The 25,851-nt window shown below is 41.3% G+C and overlaps 3 protein-coding genes across 4 annotated transcripts; 2 read left to right on the top strand and 1 right to left on the bottom strand.

The window, feature by feature from the left end:
• Positions 1-1,628: 1,628 nt before the first annotated feature.
• Positions 1,629-3,180, bottom strand: cebpb (CCAAT enhancer binding protein beta). Its single transcript, XM_005930625.3, has one exon. The coding sequence runs from the start codon at positions 3,001-3,003 to the stop codon at positions 2,125-2,127; it is 879 nt and encodes a 292-aa protein (XP_005930687.1). The 5' UTR covers positions 3,004-3,180; the 3' UTR covers positions 1,629-2,124.
• Positions 3,181-8,465: 5,285 nt separating this feature from the next.
• peds1 (plasmanylethanolamine desaturase 1) lies at positions 8,466-17,077 on the top strand. Its single transcript, XM_005930624.3, has 6 exons — positions 8,466-8,706; positions 11,420-11,539; positions 11,633-11,724; positions 11,803-11,947; positions 12,087-12,299; positions 13,224-17,077. Exons 1-6 carry the CDS (start codon positions 8,571-8,573, stop codon positions 13,343-13,345), a joined length of 828 nt encoding a protein of 275 aa, XP_005930686.1. The 5' UTR covers positions 8,466-8,570; the 3' UTR covers positions 13,346-17,077.
• Positions 17,078-21,813: 4,736 nt separating this feature from the next.
• On the top strand, positions 21,814-25,850 carry LOC102296415 (ubiquitin-conjugating enzyme E2 variant 1). Of its 2 annotated transcripts, none has more exons than XM_005930623.2 (4): positions 21,814-21,887; positions 22,885-23,033; positions 23,982-24,107; positions 25,504-25,850. In XM_005930623.2, exons 1-4 carry the CDS (start codon positions 21,866-21,868, stop codon positions 25,648-25,650), a joined length of 444 nt encoding a protein of 147 aa, XP_005930685.1. In that variant the 5' UTR covers positions 21,814-21,865; the 3' UTR covers positions 25,651-25,850. The 2 variants fall into 2 exon arrangements, with proteins under 2 accessions (XP_005930685.1, XP_042080211.1); XM_042224277.1 differs by lacking the exon at positions 21,814-21,887 and adding an exon at positions 21,907-22,530.
• Position 25,851: the final 1 nt, after the last annotated feature.

Raw genomic sequence — 25,851 nt, 5'->3', positions numbered from 1 at the left:
ACTGAAGCACAGAGGTCATCCTGTGTGGGAATTTCCCTCTTGCCTGTCAGCATGTGAGCCAGAAGCAGGGAAAGACTGAGTGGGGCTCCAGTAGAAAACGAAGGGGTCATCGAAGAAAGTATGCTGAGAATGTTTGAAGGAGTCTGTGCCAGCGCTTGCAGAGAGAACGAGAGCAACGGGAGCAAAGAGCCCTGCTGACAAACAATGGAGAGCTTCTCTGAAACATTGCTTTGTTTCTCTGATTGGCCTTGGGGATTAAAGCCAAACCACAACCACTTAAAGCCATTGTCGTGAACATAGAGTACAACAATGTCTTATTTAAATGTGGGTGTAGCATTCTTCGTGGGGTGATGTGCTGGAAAGGGAGGATATTGCACAACAGTTAAAAGCTAAACTGTTCATCATGGAGTGTGTTGAAATATCCTAAATGTCATCTCTCACTGCACACAAACAGCATCACATAGTTTTTATGCTTCATTAAGAGAAGATAAAGTGAGCTTTTCCCCTCGTTTTTCTCTTCACTGTCAGTGTAGTACATGTGCCACTTCTTAAAAAAGAGAAAACCTAACAGAGGCACTTTTTTTTCGCTGTTTGAGGAAAGGGTTGAAAAACATTCCCCACCTTGAATTGTCATAGATATCCTTTAAAATCCCACCGTGCTCCCTTTTCTTTATCTGCTCAGTCTGGGATTTGCTTGCTTGTGACAGATATGTTTCATATTGTGCACACAGTGAACTGCCTTGTCAGGGCTTGGTAAATTTCACTGCAGACCATTTGTCAACTTATTGTGCCTGTTGTAGCTAACCTACTTCCATTTTTTAAAAAAAACTTCTACATTTTTCCTTTTTCCTGACTTGAGGGTTAAAATAAGGTTTGCGCTCGCTGCCAGCCAGATCTTGGCTGTTGAAGCGTGACCTCAGGTTGTGCGAGGAGGTTAGTTGCTGATTAATTTCCATGCAACCTTGAACCCCTCTCTGGGGCAGTGGACCCTGCAGACTATTGACAGAGCAGTGTGCTAAAGATAAAGCCAACATTTCTGTGCTGCGTGCAGTGTGACCTGGTCTTTTTTTATGCTTTTTGCTGCCCTCAGCAGTATCGTTTCATCATAAATTGCCTGGATGTATTTCAGGATATGAGAACTTTTCTGCCAATCATTAAGTAAACAGAAGCACTACAGCTTTCAGATTTACTCAAAGAGCATTTTTTTTCTTAATTTTCAGGAAGAAAAATCATCTTTCTATTTTATTTGTCAATTTTTCTCTATTTACCTTCTGATCAAACCACTGGGTGCCATTGTCTGCTTCATGAATACACCACATGAGCAAATACTGTACATATAATGTAATGTTTCTTTTTTTTTATGTCCTCCATCTCCAAGAAGAAACGTCAAATTCCTGCTCCATGTTTCTTTTGGGGTGTATTTCAGTACGCAGGCCTCAATTAAAAGATTAGGAATATGCTTTGTCGCTGAGCCAGTTTCTTATCTGCAATATGTTGTAAGAGAAATATGTGGTATTACACAGTCCGTCTATGATGAGTGTAAGCATTAGACAAGCAAACGCCCCTTTCTGTCTGTCTGAGCCTTCACCTGCCTCAAAGGGACAAAAAAAGAAGATTTACAAGTGAAATTGTTTAAACAAAGTATAAATCTGTTTAATTCAATAAAATATCAAGTACAATTAAAGCATTTCACCTTTCAATATTAAATAATTAGACTTATTTCATTCATTGCCAATACTATTACAAAGAGTTGCATCATTTCACTGCAGCACAACTCTTCCCTTGACAACCACTGCTCCAAATACACACAAAAAATGTAGAAATTCACTCGCATGTACGTAAAACCTGCACAGAAATACTGCATACACACACACAAAAAGAAAACAAAAATCACATCTGAGAATAAAGCTAAGGTGACATGTGAAGAGTCGTGAATGATTGCGCAATACATGCACCCACTCCTTCAGTCCCATTCAAAGTGTCCTTGTAAACTGGTGGTCGCCGTCTTCACCTGTGAAGCGTACCGTTTTCAGCACAGTGGATTCCCTTTAAAGTCCACCGATGATCAGACAACAGCACGGAGATCCGTGCAGAGTCTCCGGTGTGTGAATGTGTGTGTGTGTTTTAACACTGTCCGGTGGCAGAGAGCAGGTTGCGCAGGGTGGTCAGCTCTCTGGACAGCTGCTCCACTCGCTTTTGTAAACGATCGTTCTCAGCGGCCAGTTCCAGCACTTTGTGTTGAGTCTCCAAGTTGCGCATTTTGGCTTTGTCCCTGCTCTTCCTCACGGCGAGGTTGTTCCTCTCCCGCCTCACCCTGTACTCTTCACTGTCCTTGTCCAGACGTTTCTTTGCCTTCCCGCTTGACATTTTGCCGCTGTGCGATGGTGACCTGCTTTTACCTGACGGAGCAGGTGTGCCGGGCGGGCTGGAACAAGTCGAGGACGCAGTGGAGATGTTTCCGAGACTGCCACTAGTGGACTGGTAATGAATGTAGGACCTCATGTCAAAAGCAGACGAGCCGTTCTCCATCTTTGCGTCTTCCTGACTGTCTTCTCTGTCGGCGGCAACAGCAGCAGCAGGTCTGTAGCGGCTCCCGAGTTCAGGGCTCAGCACGCTATCCACGCGGGTTTCCTGCAGCTCCGGGTAACCTAGCGCGTAGGGCTCCCTGGGGTCCCTCAGGTTGTCGCACTGGCTCGTCTCCAGCTCGTTCAGTAGCGAGTAGTTCTTGTAGTTCTGCAAAGCTGCAACTCTTCTCTTGTTCTCTGCCAAGAAATCTGTGAAAACGTCCCCCTGCTGCTGCTGCGTCTGCGCCGCCAGCTGCGGGTAGTGCAAAGCTGAGTCCAGGTAAACACTGAAGTCTATCGCTCTCTCCCGCTCTTCAATGCCCAGCTCCGTCATCGAGTCACCGAGCCTCCAATATGAGCCGCCGCCGATGGGGCTGATAACGCTGTCTCTACTGTGGATAGCAAAGCTGCCCTCCTCGTAGAAGCCGGCCACTTCCATGGATCTTAACACCCGCCGGATTGCAGAAGCATGGAGGGCTGAGGTGAGACGCCCTGAGTGTTTTGGGTTGAGCTGTGAGATGCGTCTGAATGTGGTGAGTCTATAGCTCCCGTGACAACATGCAGTAAACTACTTTGAAGAACTTGTGCTCTGGGAGTGAGAGGAATTGACAAGTTCTTCCTGTCTCGAGGGGTTTTATTTTTTCTTGCGAGGGGCGGAGCTCAGGTATGTGACGCGCAAGGCAAGTGGACAACCTGTGCTGTTCTTCAAGGATCTTTGGCACACTGAACTGCGCTTGAACACAATAAAAAGCAAGTTTAAGCACTTAAGCGTTTTTTTCTGTCTTTCTCCCTCTTCCCTGTTTGTTTGGTGGTATTGTAGCACTTGGCTACAACAGGAGTGTCAAGATAGGAAATGCAATCATTTGTATGATTTTAAAACAAACGAAACTTAACTTAAAAAGCAAAATAAAAGTGAAAATATTATCGCACAACGGTGAGTACTTAACCAAGAGCGCAATAACGAAAACAAAACCATATGTTAGGAATTATTTTAAACCAGTTCTGACATCGGGTCCCATCACGCCCTCTACAGTCAGATCTCATCAACTCGACAATAATGGAAAAATTCCACTCGGCATGTTTACCATTTTCTAACTTCGTGCGTAATCGTCTCATAACAACGATACTCATGAGCGCAGCCCCTGACAGCTGTTTCCTTTGAGCTGACTAGATTAAACCAGTATGCTGTTCTGTGGTAGACCCCTATAAGATGATACATCTCTTCCAGCACTGTATCAGGGTCAAGGTGGGTGTAATGAGAAATTTAGTGAATCTGGTCTATGTCTACCTATGACAGTCCAGTGGCTCCACGTCTGAACCCAGGCTCACTGCGCAAAGATAACAATTCTCCCAGAACATACAGTCTAGAATAAAGCCCAACATCCCAGTGTTACCAGTCACACGTGGCCTCTGAATTGGATTTACAGTCAGCACTATCTGTTTTCTTAGACATGCAATTCCGATAAGGAAAGAATTCCCAAAAAAGGTCCTTTGATGGAGAACCGGAGATGGTGGTAGTGGTGGGTGTGTGTGGTGGGGGCGACTTGTAAGAAACCCGAGATGCAGCGTGAACAGCGAAGTTAAGCGGCGAAGTTAAGAGACATAGTTATGGATTAAGTCTTACTGCCACCTGCTGGTGAGAGTCATTATAACTGACTCAAAACCGAGGTTTTGAGTTCCTGGCCAACATCCAATCTGATTTCAAGTAGACCTGAGCTGTTAAATCACTGAATAATAACGTATACACATTTTCTCTTTTTTACATTTAAAAGAACTATCCGCTTGTTTCTAGTTTACCAAAACGAGATTTATGTAAAGGGACAGACTCTTACACACACCCACAGCTGAGCGGTTACTAATTTGTGAAACACTTTGGGTGCCTCTTTTTCAAAACCTTCTATCACCGTTTCCCCACATTATTAGGTACACTTCTTCTACAGCTAGGACAAATATTTAATCTGCCAATCACATGGCGGAAACTGGGCGCATTTACCGTACAAATCTCACTTGTGTCTGTTTTTCTGATTAAAGGGAACCTGTTATACTAATTCCCAGCTTTGTATTTTCATGTTTGGACTGCTACTAGAGAAGCCTCCCTTCGCCCACTGTCTGAAACAAGCTGTTTAGCTTCCTTCTCGCTCGACTTAATCCAACTTTCTTCTGATTGGCTGTTCCTGGTAAATATTTGAATATCAGGGGTGAGGTTGTTGCGCCCACTGCGAAGACCATATAAGGATTTCCCCTGGCACTGACGTCATCAAGAGTAAGAAGAACTGTCTGAAGTATGAGCTTTTGGCCCCCAGTGACTGCTTGTGCATACACTGACCTATTTGTAGCAGAATACACACTCACTGACCGCTTTATTAGGTACACCTGTTCAACCGCTCGTTAACGCACACATCTAATCAGTCAGTGCATTTATGCATGTAGACATGGTCGAGATGACCTGTTGAAGTTCAAACTGAGCATCAGAATGTGGAAGAAAGGTGTTTTAAAATGACTTTGAATGTGGCTGGTCTGAATATTTCAGAAACTACTGATCTACTGGGATTTCCCAAACAACCATCTCTAGGTTTTAATTTTTCCTCTTTGGGGATCAGAGGGATTACCTGCCACATGTTGTTTTAAATCTTATAATGTGTCACGTTATTTTTTAAATAACCAATGAACCGTTAAGACATCTTACCTGAGCATATACTGGCAACCTTATACGCAGCTGAAGCATCACAGGTGACAGATATCACTGTAACACCTGTTCCTGTTTTCAGCAGTGATGTGGCACTTGCTCAAGATTTGGGGTCAACAAAGGAATACCTGAAGGATTTAGCAGCTTAACACTTTTGTTGATAATGGTTGCCAAGTTGCTGTCTGTGATTACACATAGTTGCAGTGAAGGCTTAAACGTGATGAAAAAACAGATTACAAAAGGTCAGATTTGTCAGAGTGCCTAACATACAAGACAAAAAAACAAACACATAGATCTACAGTGCATGATGTGATAATAGAATATCAACATGATCATCAAAACTGAGAACACTGTCCAAAATGGTAACATTGCTGTTTTTCACGCTGTATTTCAGAGAAAGGGATGACAAATATGACCACATTTTTCTGTCTCTGACTTTTTGGATCAACAACAAAGTTTCTGTTTTGTTTCTGTTCTATAAGGTTTGGAGGCATCCAGCAGTTAATGTCATCAGTGCAGGTAAGATCATCAGAGGAAAATGCTGAGTACAAATGTACATCATCTGTGTAGGAATGGCAGGATATATTATGATTCCTTATGATAGTAACAAGCAGAACCATGTAAAGGTTAAGGAATAAAGGACTGAGGACAGACCCTTGAGGAACCCCAGTTGAATTTATCTTATTCTCTGGATCTAAAACCACTAACTGATCCATAAAAAGTTCTATAGGTGTGAAGTGTTTATGACCTGTTAAAACCAACTGAGTCATGAAGGTTTTGGTTTAAAATTTCACGATGTGTCAAAAAAGTGAGATGACACAACCCTCTTTCTGAAAAATGAACTCATTAACTCCTTTTACCTTCCATGTGATCAACCACTTCCCCAAAGCCTCAGGTCTCTAGCTGAATATAAATAAATGTGAGATACTGGCTCTGCATGAGTCCCCTCTGCAGTCAATATGTAATACACATTTAAAAGGAAGTGAAATGTCATGGAATTATACGGATGAGATAGGAACAGAAAATAGGAATATTTGTGTTGGTATAAGAAATATAAACCAGTTCAAAATATTCATTTTAAACTGATTGCTGCGGAGGGACATAGCAAAGCAATAAAAGCAGCTTTCAGCTACTCCGTTGCCACATAGCACCACGTGTTTGATTTAGCATAGGTTTTTAATGCTTATTTATTTATTTAATTATTACAACAGATGTGCTTATGGACACACACTCCAAAATGGATGGCTGTGTCTGGCTTTAATTGAGCCAGCCAAATTTTCTTGCTAAGCAAACGTGTTAACCACTACACCATTGGAGGCATAAATGTAACATGTGATATGGTTAAAAATTATAAAGATGTTGGGGCTAATGCCATTTTTTTTATAATACGAATAGTACTTCAAACTGAGATGGTTTAGAACCTTCATTCTGAACGGACACTACTTTTGATCGTTATTCCCAGTGTGATCTTTGGAAAAAGGGCTCAAACAGACTTTGTTTGCAGCTCTTTATCAGTTAAACTCACAGATTTCTATCAGCAGGTCATTCTCTATTAGAAATGAATCTATAGCCATACCTTTTGTCCACACAACACACCTGTGTGGAACTCCAGATGCATTAGACTTGGTACGATATCTGTGTACGGATGTAGCTCATTTTATGGATTAGAACAGTAATCTATTACAGCCTGAGGTGTACTGAGAAAAATTCAAGTTAGTATGCACTGCTAAGAGTTATAAAACATTGACAAGTGCCATCTGGGTCCCTCTGAGATCAATGATTAAAGAAGACACTGTGTACTCTAGGACTTCTCCCAGACTGACAATAATTGACTTTTGTGATAGCAGGTGCACAAACAAAGTTATCAGAAATATTTTATTAGACAAAATGTATCATAACCCAGTAAAAAGGAATTATATCCTGAGGAAGCTCAGGTGTTGCAGAGAAATATGTTTCACTTCCTCTCCTAAATGAGATTTACCCAACTAATGAATACATAAAGCTAAAATTTTATTTGGATGTGAACTCTGGTTTACAAAAGATATTGAAAGTGTGGACCTCATGATTCTATTTTTATTCATTTAATTTCTAGAACAACGTGTGAAGCTGGCTGCAGTCCAGGCTGCTTCAATGCCCACATTTAACAATGACTTAAATTAAATTTGAAATTATTATCAATCAATCCTAAATTGGATTCCATTATCTGGATTGTGGTATTATTAGGGATGTCTTTTATTCACAAATACTTGCATTCAATTTTTAATTTAAACCATGCATAAACATGGCTGGTTATTTTAAGTTTAATGCACTGTTTGAGTGTCTAGTTTCTTTTTTTTTGTACACTGGTTTTGTACATAAATATTCTTAGTGCCTTATTTGACTGTGTGGTTGTTCATAAAGAAAGTTGTCTAAAAACTCCGCTTCCCGTTAATTCCATTGCACAGATATTAACTGCAACTCACGTAGAACACCAGGAGAGGGCGCTCAAGATAGTGTTGAGGGAACAAGTGACTGGAAGTAAAGGCATTTACAAATACTTCTAAGACAGAAAATGCCACATATAATTTCAGTTTTCACTAAACGGTATCGATAGTCCGTTCGCTTTGAAATAAAAGTTCATTTTTTTTCTTACAGGAGAGTATAATTTGCAGATAAAATTCTAGCATTGTCAATGTTGCTGATTGGTTAGTTAACGGTTTACGACAAGCTAGACTCCCTTGACGATACCCTTACTCTACTAGTAATGAATATTTGATTTAGAAGCGTATTTATATTAACACAGGAACTTAAGCGTGTGTAAAACAAAATAAAACAAATAAGTACTTTTTTCTTGTGGTCTCCGTGGCTGCAAGCTTCATGCCTGAAATGAAAATGTCATATACCGTACCGTAAAGTGGCATATAGTGCGGTGACCTACCCAAAGTAGAAAGAAATGTAAGATTTTTTTTAAGGAATAGCTGTAAACTGTATCAGTGCCTTAAAACATTATTGGCCCTAGTGAAGGTTACTGTTTACTGCACTAAATTTGCGTTTCCTGCTCATTCTGGACTATCGCGGGCACGAGCAGAGCGGGTTCTAGACAGCACGGGTGGGGTCGGGAAATTCGATCGCGCCCCTCGCAGCCCCCTTCCCTATTGGTCAGTTGGCTGCCTGTGAAGTAACCAAGCAGCCAACTGGCTGTTGATTGGTAGCTGCGTTCAACGGCTTGCACCTCATTGGCTGAAAACGTTACGCTGTCTGTGGGCTGAGAAGTTGGTGATTCTGTTGGTTCCTGGTGGTGAGTAGAGAGATTGAAGGGGCCGGGCCCATAGCGGAAAGAAATGGCGAGTATGGTTAACGAGAACGAGTGTGGAGGGGAAACACAGAGCCTTGAGCCACAGGGACCGGGCCGGGGAGCGGCCAGATGGGGTCCACAACACGCCGGTGCCCGAGAACTGGCTAATTTGTACTCGCCAGGTGAGTCGATCCTCTCCGCTGCAGCTCCGTCTAATGGGCATGTTCACCGAGTGGCGGTGTGACATAACGACGGTCTTTATTCAGTCACCAAGAAACAAACTGCTAAAACTACTAAACGAAAAGAAGCAGATTGTATTTAACTGCTCCACTTAAATGACACCGAGCAGTCGTCGGCAGTATGGGTGTATTACAGCCACGGTGCTGTCGTGACACAAGAGGAAATTATGTCAGAGTGGCTGAATTTGTTTTCGAGTGGCTGTGCTGCTTTGACATTTCGAGCATCAGGGAGAGAGGTTATAGAAGAATCCACTGCCTCTGCTTTAGGCTCAGAAACCTCGTCTGGTCACGGAGCTGCTGTGACCTTTCGTATCTGTGCTGTTGTTGGTTGCCAAGTCAGCACACACGGGCTGCAAACACAACCAAAAACTCATGCTCTGAATTGTTTGGAGAGCTCCATCGGTCACCCTGTCAAAACACTCAGTGGTGTTTCACGCCCATCATAAAAATGCATTTTCACAATGGCAACTGAAACTAGGTTTTGCATGTGACTGATTAGAAACTTATTTTAGTTCCTGGGCCACATGCAGCCCCCGTTTGATCTTAAGTGGGCCAAACTGGAAACACTGCATTAAAAACACCCAGGAAGTCCTGTGATAGTGGTCATCTGGGCCAGAGAGAAAAGACATCCTTTATCCCAGACAGTTGCCACTCAAGAGAAGATATTTGTAATGCCTTAAGAAAAATGTGCAACTTCAAAAATATTCTGCTTTTCCACATTTCTTTGAGTCTACTGTCATTACATGCGCATTACATTTCTACACAGTTAAGTCACAGCAGGTAGCATGGCTTCTCCTGCATATTAAAAACCTTGTTACTGTATGATTTTGTTTATCTAGAGCTTGATTTCATTTGACGTTTTCAAACATCAGGGATAGATGTTCACATGGACAAAAAAAAAACCCCTGTCTAGAGTCTTAAAAAATGCCCCAAAAGTAGAGGCTAATGCGTGTTTATTGGGTTATTGGGTGCTGTTGATTGCTCCTATTTGTTTTAGGATACTTTTTCATGGCAGGTTTTGGACCTTCAGTGAGAGAATATGAGGAATAATAATCATAGTATCAGTATTCGGACTCACAAATGTCAGCAAATTCCTGGAAGGAGATTTGACGAAACTGACCAAAACAAAGGCTGATGTCCGTAGGAGGGAAGAACGTCTCATCATTTTATTTGTATCTGGCAACTGGCACTGGATACATTATTAACACATAATGCACCAACACAAATGCTGGCAAACACTTAACATAGGTAATGTCGGTTAGGCAAAAGTCTAAATCAGGCCTTAGAGAGAGGGTGAGGAGACATGTGAAGGGAGTTGGGAGCAGAGCAGCTGCTCCCCTGAAAGAGCCAGCTGAGGTGGGTCAGGCATCGTTTCCTAGGTGCCTTCCCTTGGAGGTTTTCTAGGTACGTTCCTCTGGGAAGAGACCCCGGGATAGAACCAGAATTCACTATGTCATCTGCATTGGGAACGCCTTGGGGACCTGGCAGGAATGAGATATGTTACTGGAAACATAATGATGTTCTGGAATACCCAGTGCATGTCTGGAGCCACAAAAATTTGACTTACGCAGAACAAAGCTGATGAATGTTTCTCAATGTTAGGGCTTTCTTAACAGCTCAGCAAAGAGCACCAATATCACTGACTAACATTTCTGACCAAAAGCAATGCAAATTCACGTTAGGCAAGGAAAGTGATAAAACCACAGACTATGATGGAGCGGGTAGATAAGCTGCCATGTTCAGCTGTGTGTCTGGTCAATAACACAGCTGGCTCATGTTTCCTGCTTCGGCTGTTGAGTGACTCTTTGGTGGCAGAGGGGGTGAGATAACCACCATCTTTAGTGTTGCAGAATTCGCCAGTGGATTTCTGTTCATCATTTGTTGTGTGCATGAGATTTCATGCTTATAGTGTCTCTGGGGTGTGCATTCGACTGGTGGATGATAGGGCCACAGCAGACAAGATCTGCTGAAAGCTGAATTAATCAAATGTTTTGTGAGCTAAATTATCATCAGATCATTCTAATTGTTTTTAATGTTTTGGTAAAATTGTTATGGTTTCACAAGTGGGGCATGACAGAAAAAAATAAGCACCACAGTTTAATGGAACATACATTTGTTCGGGACAGATTTATTGGAGCGTAAGTGATGTAAATATAAAACAGCCAGTAACAATGAGGTCACACGTTAATGAGGGTTAATGCAACAAACTAGTGTTATATTTTTTTAATGAATAAATCGAAATGCTCCAAAAATGTGAGTTGGTTCAAAATGAGTTAGCGCATGCTCAAAATTTCCCCTTTGACAAATATTAAAATCTGTGGGATAAGCACTAAACTACTGAGTTTTTAAAAAGGAATAAGTCCTATTCACCCACTCCTTTTACTAAGATCTAGTCTTGTGGTTTCACACTGTGTTTGCTGCTTTTTTGCTGTTTTGTTTCTAGGTCACTAAATTACAGTCTTTGTGCTGTAACATGTGGACAGGTATTTCAGGCCCTGCTGCTCATTATTGTCAAAGAACAGAGGAATGCTGTCACATCAGACAAACACGCAGAGTCGTTTGCTAACCTTTGAACATCACTGGAATATCTGCACTGAAAATGCTGCACAAGTGATTGAATTTGTCACTAAAAAGCTCCTGTTTCTTGTTCTTTAAGGCAAAAGATGTCAAGAATGGATCAGTGTCATCCTCTGCTTCTCTCTCATGGCCTTCAACCTCATTTACCTCCTTGCCAATTTCCATCAGGGACATATATGGTCCATCCTGCTGGGCATTGGTAAGTACTAAATTAAAAAAAACGATGTAGTCTTCTTATGTGTTATTATTTGCTGTCTCGTTTAACAAGCTTCTCTTTTTTTCTTCTTTTCAGTGGCAGGTATCCTCACTGCAGACTTTGCATCAGGATTTGTTCACTGGGGGGCTGATACGTGGGGATCGGTAGATCTACCCATCTTTGGAAAGGTATGATTTCCCATCATTTACCTCCAAATAGTCATTTTTCAAAGGGAGCATTTTCCTTAATTTGCCACATATATGCAGGCCTTTATACGTCCATTCAGAGAGCACCACATCGACCCCACAGCCATCACCCGTCACGACTTCATTGAGACCAACGGTGACAACTGCATGCTGACCATAGTCCCTCTAGCAAACATGGCCTATAACTTTCTCACCTTCTCACCTGGTGAGTTTCGTATCAACAAAGCATTATCTCCACCGTGAAAATGCTCTAATCTGATAAAAAAAATAAAACGGTTTCTTTAAGAAAAGGGCAGGAAGGCAACAGCAAACAAACTACCATGTTTGTCTTCTTTTACCTGCAGCGGAGATTTACCATATCTACCCCCTGTACTGCTACCTGTATGCACTGGCCATCTTTGTGACTCTTACCAACCAGATTCACAAGTGGTCTCACACATACTTCGGGCTGCCTCGTTGGGTCGTGTTCCTGCAGGACTGCCACATCATCCTTCCCCGCAAGCACCACCGCATCCATCATGTCTCTCCTCACGAGACCTACTTCTGCATCACTACGGGTTTGTAGTATTATTTCGTCAGGATTACCCAGACCTTTTCTCACACTACCCAACCAAACTCTGTCTACCCACTTCTACTATGTTTGCATGTTCACATGGAAGATTTGCTACATTAGGGCTTAGTCATACAGGCCCAGAGACTGGTTGTTGACCCTTTGGCAACCGCTGTGCGCTAAGGAAACGTGTATTCCCTGACCAGCTGGTAAAGGTTGCTGGCTGTTGCAGGGCGAAAACGGTTGCAAAGAGGGTGCTTCATGTCCAGGCTTGCATGACTGACTTTGGGTTGTAGTGCTTTACAAAACCTCCCAACAATGAAGCTGCACCTGTGCTGACTTACTGACAATGTGTTTGTCATGAAAACTGCTCCTTTTTTTGATTGCAGCCTGCCTGTAGTCTGAGCAAGCTTTAGTAACATGTTTATAAACTGTCTGAGTGGAGAACAAAAAAGGAACTTATTGACCTAAATTCAATTTAGAAACCACTGGTTACCCAGAGCCCGGTCATTAACAGGAAGTTTTGATGCAGGTATAGGATATCCGGCTGCACGTGCAGCCCGGAGACGTTGGCGGTTGATCGCAAAAGCAAAGTCACAGAGTAGCTGAGGGATTCTCAGTAGTAGAAATATCAGATATGGTTAGTTAGTGGAAAGGGTTATATTATTACAGATTTCCAGAGCTTATCAGAGTTAAAAAAATAAATAAAAATAAGAATATGTTTCAAAGAAAGAAGGTTAGGGCAGGTTTTATAGTTTTCCATTGTGTGTTTATTTCTGTTGAAAGATGGGTTTGACCCTACATCTTCATTAAGAGTGCTTCGCTCAGTGTTATGCACTGAGTGAGTGGGTCTGACTTAAGAAAGACAGACAGAATAAGGGATGTAATTAAAGATGATTTGAGAGTTAATGTTTGTTTTTTAATTCTCCAGGTTGGCTGAACTACCCTTTGGAGAAGCTGGGTTTCTGGAGATACTTGGAGGATCTCATCCAGGGTGTGACAGGAGAGAAGCCGAGGTCGGACGATCTGAAATGGGCTCAGAAAGTCAAGTAACACAGCGGGCTAACTGCACCCTACCTCAGACACCACTGGGTCCGTCCAGGCTTCTCATCCCTTTTCTTCCCCACACTTAGTTTTTCTTCCTATGGACTTACAATCTAACACTTTCTGATGCCATAGCTTTAACTATTGCACATTGTTTTTCTTTTTTTCAAAAGGAGGGCTTTGTTGGTGGAATTTTTCATCACTCTCACACAGATAATATTTAAAAATAAATGCAATATATCCTTGAAACTTTATATATTTAACACAGCCCATCACTTTTTAGGGGTTTTGCTAAGGAAGAGCGATCATATACATTTGAAATCACTTTCTAAGGAAATCAAATATTTTCTCCACATAAAAAAAAATCAAACTCAACAAAAAAAATACTTGAAAGGTTAAACTCTTTGCTTCTCCAGAGCTACAGCTGTTAATTTGAAGTGATGATGAATCACATTATATTTAGCTCAGCTTTATTTTCTGTGGATCTGTTTCTGCATCTCCACTTTATCAAGGATCTACTTGATGTGCAAGTGATTTTAGAATTTTATTTAGGTCACGGTGCGTAGTCAGGCTGCAGTGATGTAGGACTTTTTGGAAGCTTTACCAATTTTGATATCTAAAGATCAAATTGATAAATATTACTGTTACATTTATTGTATACTTGCACATTTGGGTTCAGCTCAGCCCACTTTTGACACTCTTTAAAAGCGAGGTAAAGATGCGTTCAAGGATGATTAATATAAACAGTTTCTAAAACACAGCCATATTTAATTGTTTAATCTGGGGCGCGTCAACCCCCCAAAAATGACTCCAAAAATACTGAGAAACATAGACGGTGTAAAAGATGGACGTAGCCACAGCGAGGTCACCCAGAGGTCAGTGAACTGCACACTTGTTGGTTGACGACTTGTCAATCACAAATGGTCAGCTAATGGATTATTATCCTTTCTGAAACTTAGAATGAGCAAAATGTATTTAATATTTTATCTAATATGATCAGATCCATAAAAGCATTTCTTGGAGGCCATTAAAAAGAACGTATATTTAAAGCACTTCCATGTTGGCTTCATGTCCTAGGAGCTGCGTCCATCTTTTATACTTTCCTAACAAAGAGGAGATGCTACCACGAGATGCTAAAGGAAAAGAAACCCTCCCCTAAAAAAATCAAAAGAAAAGCTAACTGCTCCTGTCGGATCATAGTGGTATTTTCAATTTCATTTGTGGATCTTTGCATGTGATCCAACCATTGAAAAAGTCATTTTCAAGCAAAACCATTTGATTTGAAAGGCTTGTAAAAATTTACAAAACTGCAGTCATCACTGATGTTCGGTCATTATAAATTTGGGGCAAATAGAAATAAATTCGGTTGTTGTATCTGCTGGGTTAGTCTGGCCCTAAAATCAGACGATCATGTGCCCTCCACGCAAACGAACCAGTTTGCAGGAAAGAGGCACATGCAGTTTTTTGTCAAGCTGCCTTACACGCCGCATATGCAGTACTTCTGTTTGTTTTTGGTTCAGCTGCAGCTCTTTTTGTTGTGATGTTGCATTGTTCTGTCATTCTGGGGTTTGTATCTCGCATGGTGAGACGCAGACACTCCAATGTTACGTGTCAGCTTTGTGTGATACCGTTTTCACTCCGTGCTTCTCGCTATTGCTTGTATCGTGGAAGGAGACTGTCAGGTTCAGAGCATAACATTCCCGCTGACCAACGTTGCCACCGTGTACCTTCTCGGTAACTGACGAGCAGGCTCGGTGATTGTTTCAAGGGCTTCACTGAAGGGTGACGATCTTGGAGTTTCCTTTAAAATGTCTAGATGAGATTAATTGGTTGAAAGTTTTAATGTTTCAGTCATTGATTTGTAAATGTATTGTACAGCAATTAACTATGCATTGTAATAAGAGGCCCTTAATTATATGTCTTAACTCATCTGATTAGGTTCAAATGCCTTTCTTTTTCTATAGTTTACACATATTTGCTAAATCAGAAGAACTGGAGTTTAAAAATTTAGCTACTTAAGAAATTGCATGACAATTTTTCTTTTTTCTAATTAAGATGTCACACAGACGAAAGAATGCATGCATGCATATAGCATGTCGGCTTGTGCAAGCAATGCACTGGGTCACCAGCTTTCCTTTGAGTTTGTGCAAAAGCAGTCATGAATGGGGAGGATTGCGCTCGCTCCAGAGGAAACTAATTGTACTGCTTTTAAGAAATGACCCCAAACTTTGACCAAATGGTCCCATGTCTGAACCACCAAAGTGTTATCTTCATTCCAAGGAAATCCTGGCAAAGCTTTTCAGGCGGAAATGGGAGAAGGTAACCTTCTTAGGTTGACCGGGTTAAAGGCTTACTTGTTAAGCTTAAAGTAGACAGATTAATGATCATTACAGTTACATTTGCAGCCAAAGTTCTGCTTTATGTTACGTGATATTCCACTTTTAGAATCCTTCATACTTGATTATATAGGATTATTTACCATAGGTCAGCAGCAGGAGTACACTGCAGACTGCATCGTGCTTGTAGAGTATTGTGAGAAGCAGTTTTGTGTGCGCTTGGTAGTGTCATTTTGCTGGTAGATGGATGGTGTGACTGCATTAAAGCTTAAGGCCCGCTTGAGTTCTACTCCTGTAGTTCTTCTTGGTCAGTATTAGGCAAAATGTTTGTGCACTGTTACACTGCGGTGAGTGAACGCGTTAGAGCCTTTGCAGACAACTTTCCAAGTGGGAATCTTGGCGTTGGCTTTGCTGGATGTTTCAGTGCTTCAGCAAGTTGCTTTTTGTGATCTTATAAAGGTAATGGCAGTTTAAAGGATGCTTTGTGCTTTTATAAATCAGCAGAATAGACAAAAATAAGGATAGAGGGTGGAAATGATAGATATGACATGCCGTCATTCATTTGGAAACTGACAACTGTATTTTAAATATGTATGATGAGCTCAGAAGGAACCCAAACCATAATAATCTTTGCTTGGAGAAAGACTGGACATCTGTTGGTGTGTACGGCTTTCATGGTGAATAACCTGGTTGTGAGTGTGGCTCTAACATGCATAAGCTTTCTTCTTACTCTCCAGATGATCTCAGGATTGTGGTTAGATGAATTAAAGTAATTGTGAAAACACAAATTCCTTTTTTTGTGAAGTTTAGGCCATTATTTCAGAAGTAAAAGTCATATACATCAGATTTTTTTAAAATCCAGAGTAGTCACATTATCGTAGATGCTTTCTGGGATCTATTGTTACCATAAATCAGTACAGTTAACTTGGCCACTTGTTATTGTGGTAGAATTTGTGATCGAGCTGTATTGGGATTTTCTGCTTGGAGACAGTGAACTTTCAGCAGTGGATTTGAACGGTGTTTTGCGACAGTATGTGGTCAATTAAGTTTTTTTTTTTTTTCATACCTGAAAAATTTAGTGAGAGCAAATGAAGATGTTAGTAAGTGAGATGGGCAGTCGGAATCTCTCCTGTAATGGTCCTCGGACTTTATTGAATCGCCTTATCCTCTTGCCAACAATGTGGGAAAAGAGTTCATTAACTGACTTTAAATTGCTCATGATTTGACTCTTGCTTCTTCTGAGGTAAGGTCCATGTGGATGTTGTTGTTGTTGGTTATGTACACCGGTGGTGGGGATGGAGTTTTAGATATCAGATTAATGCCTTGATGCCTTTTTGTTGTCTTCCAGTTGGAGGACTTACAGTGTAAATAATATACTGTATTTATAAATAAACTAATAAACATATTTCTGTGTTTTTCTTTCTGTTATCATTATTATTTTTATTTAGTTTAAGGCTGGGAAAAATGTGTATTATTTAATCTGTTTTAGGAACTTGTGACTATTTCACAGGGTAAATGGTCTGTATTTGTATAGCGCTTTTTCTAGTCCCTAAGGACCCCAAAGCGCTTTACACATTCAGTCATCCACCCATTCACACACACATTCACACACTGGTGATGGCAAGCTACATTGTGGCCACAGCCACCCTGGGGCGCACTGACAGAGGCGAGGCTGCCGGACACTGGCGCCACCGGGCCCTCTGACCACCACCATTAGGCAACAGGTGAAGTGTCTTGCCCAAGGACACAACGACCGAGACTGTCGGAGCCGGGGCTCGAACCAGCAACCTTCCAATTACAAGACAAACTGCCAACTCTTGAGCCACGATCGCCCACGTGCACAAGTACACAGAACACCACCTTCTCGTACATAATATTTTTATTTCTTAACCTTGTGATGAAATTTTAAAAAGCTAATTTGTATATACAAGTTTTAATTTGAGTTATATTAGCAAATCTTTTTGCAATGCATTCTTTCAAAATGTATAGTGCAATTTATTTATTTTTTACATGGGGAAAAAATTACACCGATAAAGTCTCTAAAACTTGCAAAAACTCACATATCAAACATGATACACTTAGCATTAAAGGGTTAAATCAACTGCTTGATTGTGTTTATATTTGCCTAAGTAAAGACTTTCTCACCATAACTTTTTGCAAAAAAGGTACAATAATCGGCAGCATCTGATGGTCTTCTGCCGCTGCTACAGGTACTTGCGTCAGTGGTTAAAACATCCACAATGAAAAGCGTATTAATAATTAATGACCCTGTCTGTACCTGGAGCCTGGCCCTCGACACATTTACTGCTAATCGATGCACTTCTCACAGACGCAGCTGTCATGTTACATTCCAGGCTTCTGTTCATTCCAAGTAAAACAAACACTTTAAATTCACTTATTCAATTAATCCTGTTCAAGCAGAGCAGACAAATTATTCTGCACTCAGTTCGACTACACCATATTGAGGAGATTCTACAATAACAAAAGCATTCAGCAGTCATTTCATTAGGCACACCTGTTCTGCTGCTTGTTAATGCAAATGTTAACCAATCACATGGTACAAAGACAAATCTATTTAAGTGTGTAGACATGGTCAAAACGGCCTGCTGAAGTTCAAACCAAGCACCAGAATGGAAAAGAAAGGTGATTTTAAATGTTGATGCCTGACGGGCTGAGTATTTCAGAAACTGCTGATCTGCTGGGGTTTTCCTGCACAACCATCTCAAGAGGTCACAGAGAACGATCTGAAAAAGAGAGAATCTCTTTGCAGAGCTGCAATTTTCTGTGTAAAAATGCCCCGTTATCTCAGAGGTTAGAGGAGAGTGGCAAGACTGCTTTGAGCTGGTAGGAAACTAAGTCAAACAACCGTTTTATACAACCAACGCACAACACGTCAAACTTTGAAGCAGAAAATAACCCAGGTGCCACTACTGTCAGTTAAGATCAGGAAACTGTGACTACAATTCACATGGGCTCACCAAAATTGGAAAACAGAAGAATGGAAAAAGAATTTGCCTGATCTAGTGTCTTGATTTTCTGCTGTCACATGTCAGAATTTGGTAGAAACAGCTTTCAAGCATGAAAGCATGGATCCATTCTGCCTTGTCTCAACACTTCAGGCTTGTGATGTTTATCTAATGGTGTGACGAATATTTTCTTGGTACCCTTTGGACCCTTTAGAGCCAAATGAGCATCTTTAAAATGCCACAGTCTGCCTCATTATTGTTGCTGACCATGTCCTTCCCTTCATGACCACATTGTATCCATCATCTGATGTTGGTTTTCCAGCAGTATAAAGCACAAAGCTCACAATATCTCAAACTGGTTTCTAGAACATGACAATGAGTTCACTGTTCTCAAATGGCTTCCACAGACACCAGATCTCACAGAGAGAACCTTTGGGTTGTGGTGGGATATCATGGATATCATTGGATATCCCAATTCTTTGATCTTTGGGCTGAAGGAAGAACAACACAATCTCAACAATCTCATCAAAACAATTCTCTTTATTCCATACACACTTTGAGCATTACAAACATCCGGACAGGAGGGTGTCCGCCAGAAGTGTCTGACCATTTCTCACATTCTTATAGCTCCGGCCCCCCTCCGCACTAAGCATTCACATTCACGCCTCTGTCAGTGCGACCCAAGGCAGCTGTGGCTACAATGTGGCTTGCCATCACCAGTGTGTGTGAATGACTAAATGTTCTGTAAAGCGCTTTGGGGTCCTTAGGGACTAAGTAAAGCGCTATACAAATACAGGCCATTTACCATTTACCATCTTTCTCTCTTACACCACCTAAGTGACGACCTTGGCTTCCTGTTTTATCTCCTCCTGATGAGATGGGGCAGAAAACCTCTACAATATATTCTGTTCTCTTTGTAATCAGAAAAGGAAGGCCATGATTCGACACAAACAGCATTTCTTATAACTCAACAGTATAATGCATCATAAAACAGTGTAATGATTTCACAATCTTTAATCCAAGGAATAATGTGGCCTATAGCCGTATAATGATTCAACAATTCTTTGATTAGAAGTAAAAGGTGGCATAAGATAGTATAGTAATCTCACAATATGCACCCAACAAACCTACAGCAACTGTGTGATGCTGTCATGTCAGTTAGTAGGGCTGGGTTAATTGATGACAGGGTACACCCTGGACAGGTCGCCAGTGTATCGCAGAGCTAACACAGTGAGACAGACACCATTCACACTCACACCTATGGACAATTTAGAATCATCAGTTAACCCAACTGCATTCAAACTCCACACAGACAGGCTCCTGTGGAGTCAAACTCAGGACCTTCTTGCTGTGAGACAACAGTGCTAACCACCGTGCTGCCCTGTGAATACTTGTGATCAATAAATGATCAAAAGGGGGGGGGGGGGAATGTGATGGCACTGGACAGCTGCTGTACTCTGTACTGTTTTCTGAGACCTTTGCCAAGTCAAATTAAAATCTCACAGAGACAACTTGTTTTGTTTCAGATTTCCGTAACAGCTGATACTGACATTACAACGTCACACAGTTGCTGTAGGCTTGTTGGCCGCATATCCATGATGTTCCACCACATCCCAAAGGTTCTCTCTGTGAGATCTGGTGTCTGTGGAAGCCATTTGAGAACAGTGAGCTCACTGTCATGTTCAAGAAACCAGTTTGAGATATTGTGAGCTTTGTGCTTTATCTTGCTGGAAAACCAACATCAGATGATGGATACAATGTGGTCAAAAAGGGAAGGACATGGTCAGCAACAATAATGAGGCAGACTGTGGCATTTTAAAGATGCTCATTTGGCTCTAAAGGGTCCAAAGGGTACCAAGAAAATATTTGTCACACCATTACATCACCGTCACAAGCCTGAAGTGTTGAGACAAGGCAGAATGGATCCATGCTTTCATGCTTGAAAGCTGTTTCTACCAAATTCTGACCCGGCCATTTGAATGTGACAGGAGAAAATCAAGACACTAGATCAGGCAAATTCTTTTTCCATTCTTCTGTTTTCCAGTTTTGGCGAGCCCGTGTGAATTGTAGCCACAGTTTCCTGTTCTTAGCTGACAGGAGTGGCACCTGTTGACGTGTTGTGCGTTGGTTGTATAAAGCGGTTGTTTGACTTAGTTTCCTATCAGCTCAAAGCAAACTGGCCACTCTGCTCTAACCTCTTGAGATCACAAGGCGTTTTCACACAGAGAAATATTGTTTCTGAGTCAAGAACACCTCTTCCTTTTAATTTGCAAGCTTAGGTCAACCTTTTGACACCAGACTCCACAGCTTACTTGCTATGTAATAAGCCTGCAGTCAGTCAGTGAATGACCTAATCAAACTTGCCATGCTTTAATCTATCCTTGCTAATTAAGGGTTTCATGTTTTAATCTCTCACAGCAATCTTTTTCTTCTAATATATTGACACTCCCCCATCTTTGTTATTTTAATTGTGGCCTTTGCCTTCAGAAATACCTTAATTTTTCATTCCCCATGACGCTGAGGGTGCTGTAAAATGGTTTCAAATCAGTAGATGTAGATGCACATGCACAATACCTATACATACCTACCTAAAAGTAGATGCACATGCTGATGAATGACCTCTTTTTAGTTTCAAAGAGAAATAAGGGGTACCTGCATAGGCCCATCCTCCTCCTCAGTCATGCTGGATTTCCACAATTTCTGCAGAAGCACAAAACTCTGACCTAAATTACATGTCTACTGATTTATCATGCAATGTGAATAGAACTAGTAGAGAATTACATGCTACATTTGAAGAAAGATGATTGAAAGATATACCATAAAGGCAGAATTCTGGACAAACACTCTTGCCTTTGGAACTGGTGGATTTAAAAACCCCTGGAGCAAAAGGGCGGTTAATAATATCTCTATTTAATGAAATGACTATTAAAATAAGCACAGTTTTTTTTTGATGCTCTGACAGAATTAAATCGTTTAATATAGTGACCTGCCTTGGAAAGTATGCCAGGTTAGATTATCTCTAAGTTAATGTGCTACTCTGACGACAACAACAACAACAATAGTAATAATGATTATTATTATTATAACAGTTCCGTTTTATGCAGCCACATAGCTAATCAGTTTGCTTAGAGCAACAAAGGAAGCGCCGCTGCTGTCTTCTTGCTCGCGCACGCACCGCTGGCTACAATGGTAAAAGTGCGTGCTCGCTCCCGCTGTGTAGCGACAAGATGGCGGTCGCCGCCGGATCAGGTAAAACGGTTGAGACGTATTTAATCACTGCGAAAAGCTATTTTTGAACAGTGTTGTCAATGAATTTTTACCGCGTACCTGTTAGGTTTTATGATTAGATGGATTCCGCATTGAGGCGCTGTGCTATGTTGTGTTATTACATTGAAGCTAAAACAAAGCTGAGGAGAATGAATAGGAAGCGATGCTAGCAGCTAAGCTATCTTAAGTTAGATAAAAGGACAGCAGGTCTCACTTCAGTGCTGTTTTATGGGCGTGGAGCCGTTACTCGCCAGCCATCAGCAAATATGAGACATTGCAACTTGCTTATGCATTTGTGTATTCATTTATACATTTTAATTTAAGTTTAATTTAGGATGCTGCTTAAATTACAGCATCCTGTTGTCAAACCACAGCACCGCCACCCCACCGGAAAATGACAGCCTGTTTGCGACATCAGATTATTTACAGGCGCGATGTGTTGTAAACCGGGTGTGTAGCGTTACTTAAATGTCATCAAGAAAAGCGGGTGAATCCCGCAGTAAGACGGTCTTCCTGCCCGGCTGTTAAACGTAAACAGTGACTGTACGTTTTCCGAGAGCTCATGAGGGAAACATGACCTGCGCTGAGCTTCACTGAGCTTCACTGAGCTTCTCTGGAGACGCCGGTGAGCTGAGCTGAAATGCTGCAGCAGCTGGCAGTGTGACTGGGTTTGTTTGGATGGCTCTGTTAAGGGTGCAGCCTCGTCGTATCTCACTGCGGAGGCCAAGTGATGCGGCACCGCCGGAGCCAGATGCTCAAGTCTCACAGGACGTGAAAATAACACCTGCTCTTATCAAAAGGCTCACGTAGGCTGCGCAGCTGAGGCGTCCCTTATTTTTTCTGTCTTATTGAGTCATAACTTCATAACTGCAAGTCATTTTGTCTGGCACACTGCTGGCAGTTTTATTTAGCTTCGTAAATCTACCTGTGGCTCTGGAAGTTTGCATGACTGAATGGCTGTGTGTTTGCCCACAAACAGGCGTTAAAGTTCCTCGCAATTTCCGGCTCCTGGAAGAGCTGGAGGAAGGTCAGAAAGGTGTGGGAGATGGAACGGTGAGCTGGGGCTTGGAGGATGATGAGGACATGACCTTAACACGATGGAGAGGGGTGATCCTTGGCCCCCCAAGGGTTAGTGGTGCCATTTTTAACACCTGGATGAGGACTTTGCAGGAGCAGGGGAGTGTTGACCAAGCCAAAAGATTAACAGTTACTTAAACCAAAGGTGTCAGGTTTGATTTGTGCATGGCATGATGTTGGGGAGCAAATCAGGTCGTCCATGTGAAGAAGAGGAAAACATCGAGGCACTAACACTACTTTGCAGTGCTTTGAATTAATGTTTTTGAATTAAAACAGAATAAATGTGAAGCAGAAGCACAATTAAACTCCTGACTAAAGACCAAATATCGCATACGTTTGCAGCATAATGTTGTTTTTGACTGCTGACAGATGTCCCAGTATCTTTTTAGTTAATTTTTAATTATAGGTATTTATAAATACTTAGCACTGCTCGGTGCTAAGCTGTAAAGTTGAAATGACCTATATGAGACTGTTATTGAAAATGCTGTTTTTAAATTATTGACTACAGTACTTTGAGGACCTCTTTCACAGGACCATGGACATTACCGTATGTTAGATTGCAGCTGGGTCAGCCAGTTTGTCTTCATCTACATTGTATTCATTTACTGTGTGACTGGGTAAAACTGCAGCAGTGCTGTCACAGTTACAGCCTGTATGCAGGGAGCATAAAAAAAATTCTGGCATGCCACCAAATGTTTTGGCCAGAGCCAAAAATTGTAATAAAATTAGCAGTTATGTTAATTATAGCAGACATTTTTGTTGATTAGATTAAAGCAAAAGGCACAGATTTGTGTAAAAACAAGGTACCGCAGACTCTTTAAACTCTCCCCAGGGCCTTTGTGAGTCAGGAGAAAAAAACCCTACAAGGGTATTTCCTGCCTTAGTTTTCACATGATGTTGTTGCACATAGTGAACATTGTGTACTTTTTTTTTTTTTTTTGTTCTTCAAAGTTCGGTGTGCTGTCTTCTCACCTCTCCCTAACTTCCTTTGATCAACAGACAAGCTATGAAAACAGGATGTACAATCTGAAGGTTGAATGCGGGCCAGGATACCCAGAATCACCACCTTTTGTCAGATTTGTGACAAAGATAAACTTGAATGGCGTGCACACCTCCAACGGTGTGGTATGTGAATTATTTATCATTATTCTTAAGCTTGATTGGCTCATTTTGGATGCACTCTGTGGAAGGAGCATCATATCTGCTCTGTGGAGTCAGATAAACAACTGATCAACTAGCTTAAACTGGCCTATCACTGATATGTCAGGATATATGTTTCGTATCATCTTATTGTTTAATACTCTCACTTACTGTTAGAATATTGGCTGAAATATCAATATAAGATTTTATTTACTCCTTAAAAGTCCCAAAAGGTCCAGCTCTGCAGTTTTCTGGTTATGAGTTCATATAATCTTGTTTAGAAGACGGCCATTGGTTCCATGGAACAAGACGATAATAGATGATTTACATTATGTACATCTCGATCTTTATTCAGATGTTTTAGGATTTTCCAAGAGTTGTTTTTTTTTTTTTTTTTTAAGATCTCAAAAAATTGGTAATATGTGGGATCTTTTTTCCTAACTTACATGAGCACCATGCAAGTTAGGAAGAAAGACGAGGGCCAGTTCAGCCTTCATTCTTATTTAAAAACCCACTTAGGGGCAGTAGGTAGAGTGGTGGCCCCATGATTGGAAGGTTGGGGGTTCAACTCCACTGAACGGCTACCCTGAGGTACCCCTGAGCAAGGTACCGTCCCTACACACTGCTCCCCGGGCGCTGCATTGGTGGCTGCCCACTGCTTCACTGGGTGAATGGGTTAAATGTAGAGGAACTATTTCCCTATGGGGACTAACACATACACACACATTATACACACATTATACTTTCAGACTTTTTTTTTTACTTTTAATGCCATATAATATTATAAGAGATTAATTGTCTTAATATGGTCATCTCAGGCACACTGCTCTACCTTTAAACACCCACCTGCTACTCTAACCTTTTTTTTTTTTACGTGGCAAAACGCTGGGGGCAAAGGATAAAATAGCTTGTTTCAGTCTGTGGATAAACTGAGATGCTGTACCAAGGTAATTCATTAAGGATCGCTGTGAGCTATGGATCATGCAAAGCGACACTAGTCTATTTGGAAATGGAATAGATACAAAGGTCCCCTTTTTTGCACGTAAATAACATGACTTCCTCGCTTCTTTGTGGGTGGTTGCACTCATTTCACTTGGTCAAGCGTGTCAGTGCTCATTCATCTGTTGCTTTGCTTTTTTTTTTTCTCTTAATTGTATGCCCAAGGTTAATGTGTGAAGCTTGACTTAAACACATTGCAGGTTAAAGCAGCAGTAAATCAGTTTCTATAAAAATAAAATAAATATGAATATAATGGATTTGAACAATGAAATACATTTATTAAAAAATAAATAATTTTTAAAAACATTTTGGTGCTTTAAAAAGGTAAATCCAAGATGGGGGATAATTACAATGTCTAACTGCATCCATCTCCACCCTGCAGGTTGACATGCATGCAGTGTCTGCGCTGGCCAAGTGGCAGAACTCCTACAGTATCCGGATGGTGCTGCTGGAGCTTCGACGGCTCATGACCTGCAAGGAAAACATGAAGCTTCCTCAGCCACCTGAAGGGCAGATCTACACCAACTGAGCCCCTGCTACTTTTGACTCCATGTTTTCTTTTTGTTTCCCACTTGTTCCTCTCTCTCTGTTTTGCTTTCATCCCTTTATCCCATCCCCCGCCATGTGACATTCCACCTCCTATCAACACCTTGGCTGAATGCACACACAACAGAAAACTTATGAATACAAGCAGATACATGCAGACGTACACACAGACACTGCTGTAAAC

This window comes from Haplochromis burtoni, unplaced genomic scaffold, assembly GCF_018398535.1.
Source record: "Haplochromis burtoni strain Fernald_Lab_line unplaced genomic scaffold, NCSU_Asbu1 Contig_134, whole genome shotgun sequence".
NCBI classification, from domain to species: domain Eukaryota; kingdom Metazoa; phylum Chordata; class Actinopteri; order Cichliformes; family Cichlidae; genus Haplochromis; species Haplochromis burtoni.
The sequence above is the reverse complement of the archived record's forward strand: the minus strand, read 5'-3'. Positions and strand labels throughout refer to the sequence as shown.

Excerpts from the sequence above, each read along its gene's own strand:
- cebpb (XM_005930625.3), bottom strand. The coding sequence starts at position 3,003 with ATGGAAGTGGCCGGCTTCTACGAGGAGGGCAGCTTTGCTATCCACAGT.
- LOC102296415 (XM_005930623.2), top strand. The coding sequence starts at position 21,866 with ATGGCGGTCGCCGCCGGATCAG. Across the intron at positions 23,034-23,981 it reads TGATCCTTGGCCCCCCAAGG|ACAAGCTATGAAAACAGGAT; the intron begins GTTAGTGGTGCC and ends TTTGATCAACAG. Across the intron at positions 24,108-25,503 it reads TGCACACCTCCAACGGTGTG|GTTGACATGCATGCAGTGTC; the intron begins GTATGTGAATTA and ends TCCACCCTGCAG.
- peds1 (XM_005930624.3), top strand. The coding sequence starts at position 8,571 with ATGGCGAGTATGGTTAACGAGAACGAGTGTGGAGGGGAAACACAGAGC. Across the intron at positions 11,540-11,632 it reads GTCCATCCTGCTGGGCATTG|TGGCAGGTATCCTCACTGCA; the intron begins GTAAGTACTAAA and ends TCTTCTTTTCAG. Across the intron at positions 11,725-11,802 it reads ATCTACCCATCTTTGGAAAG|GCCTTTATACGTCCATTCAG; the intron begins GTATGATTTCCC and ends ACATATATGCAG.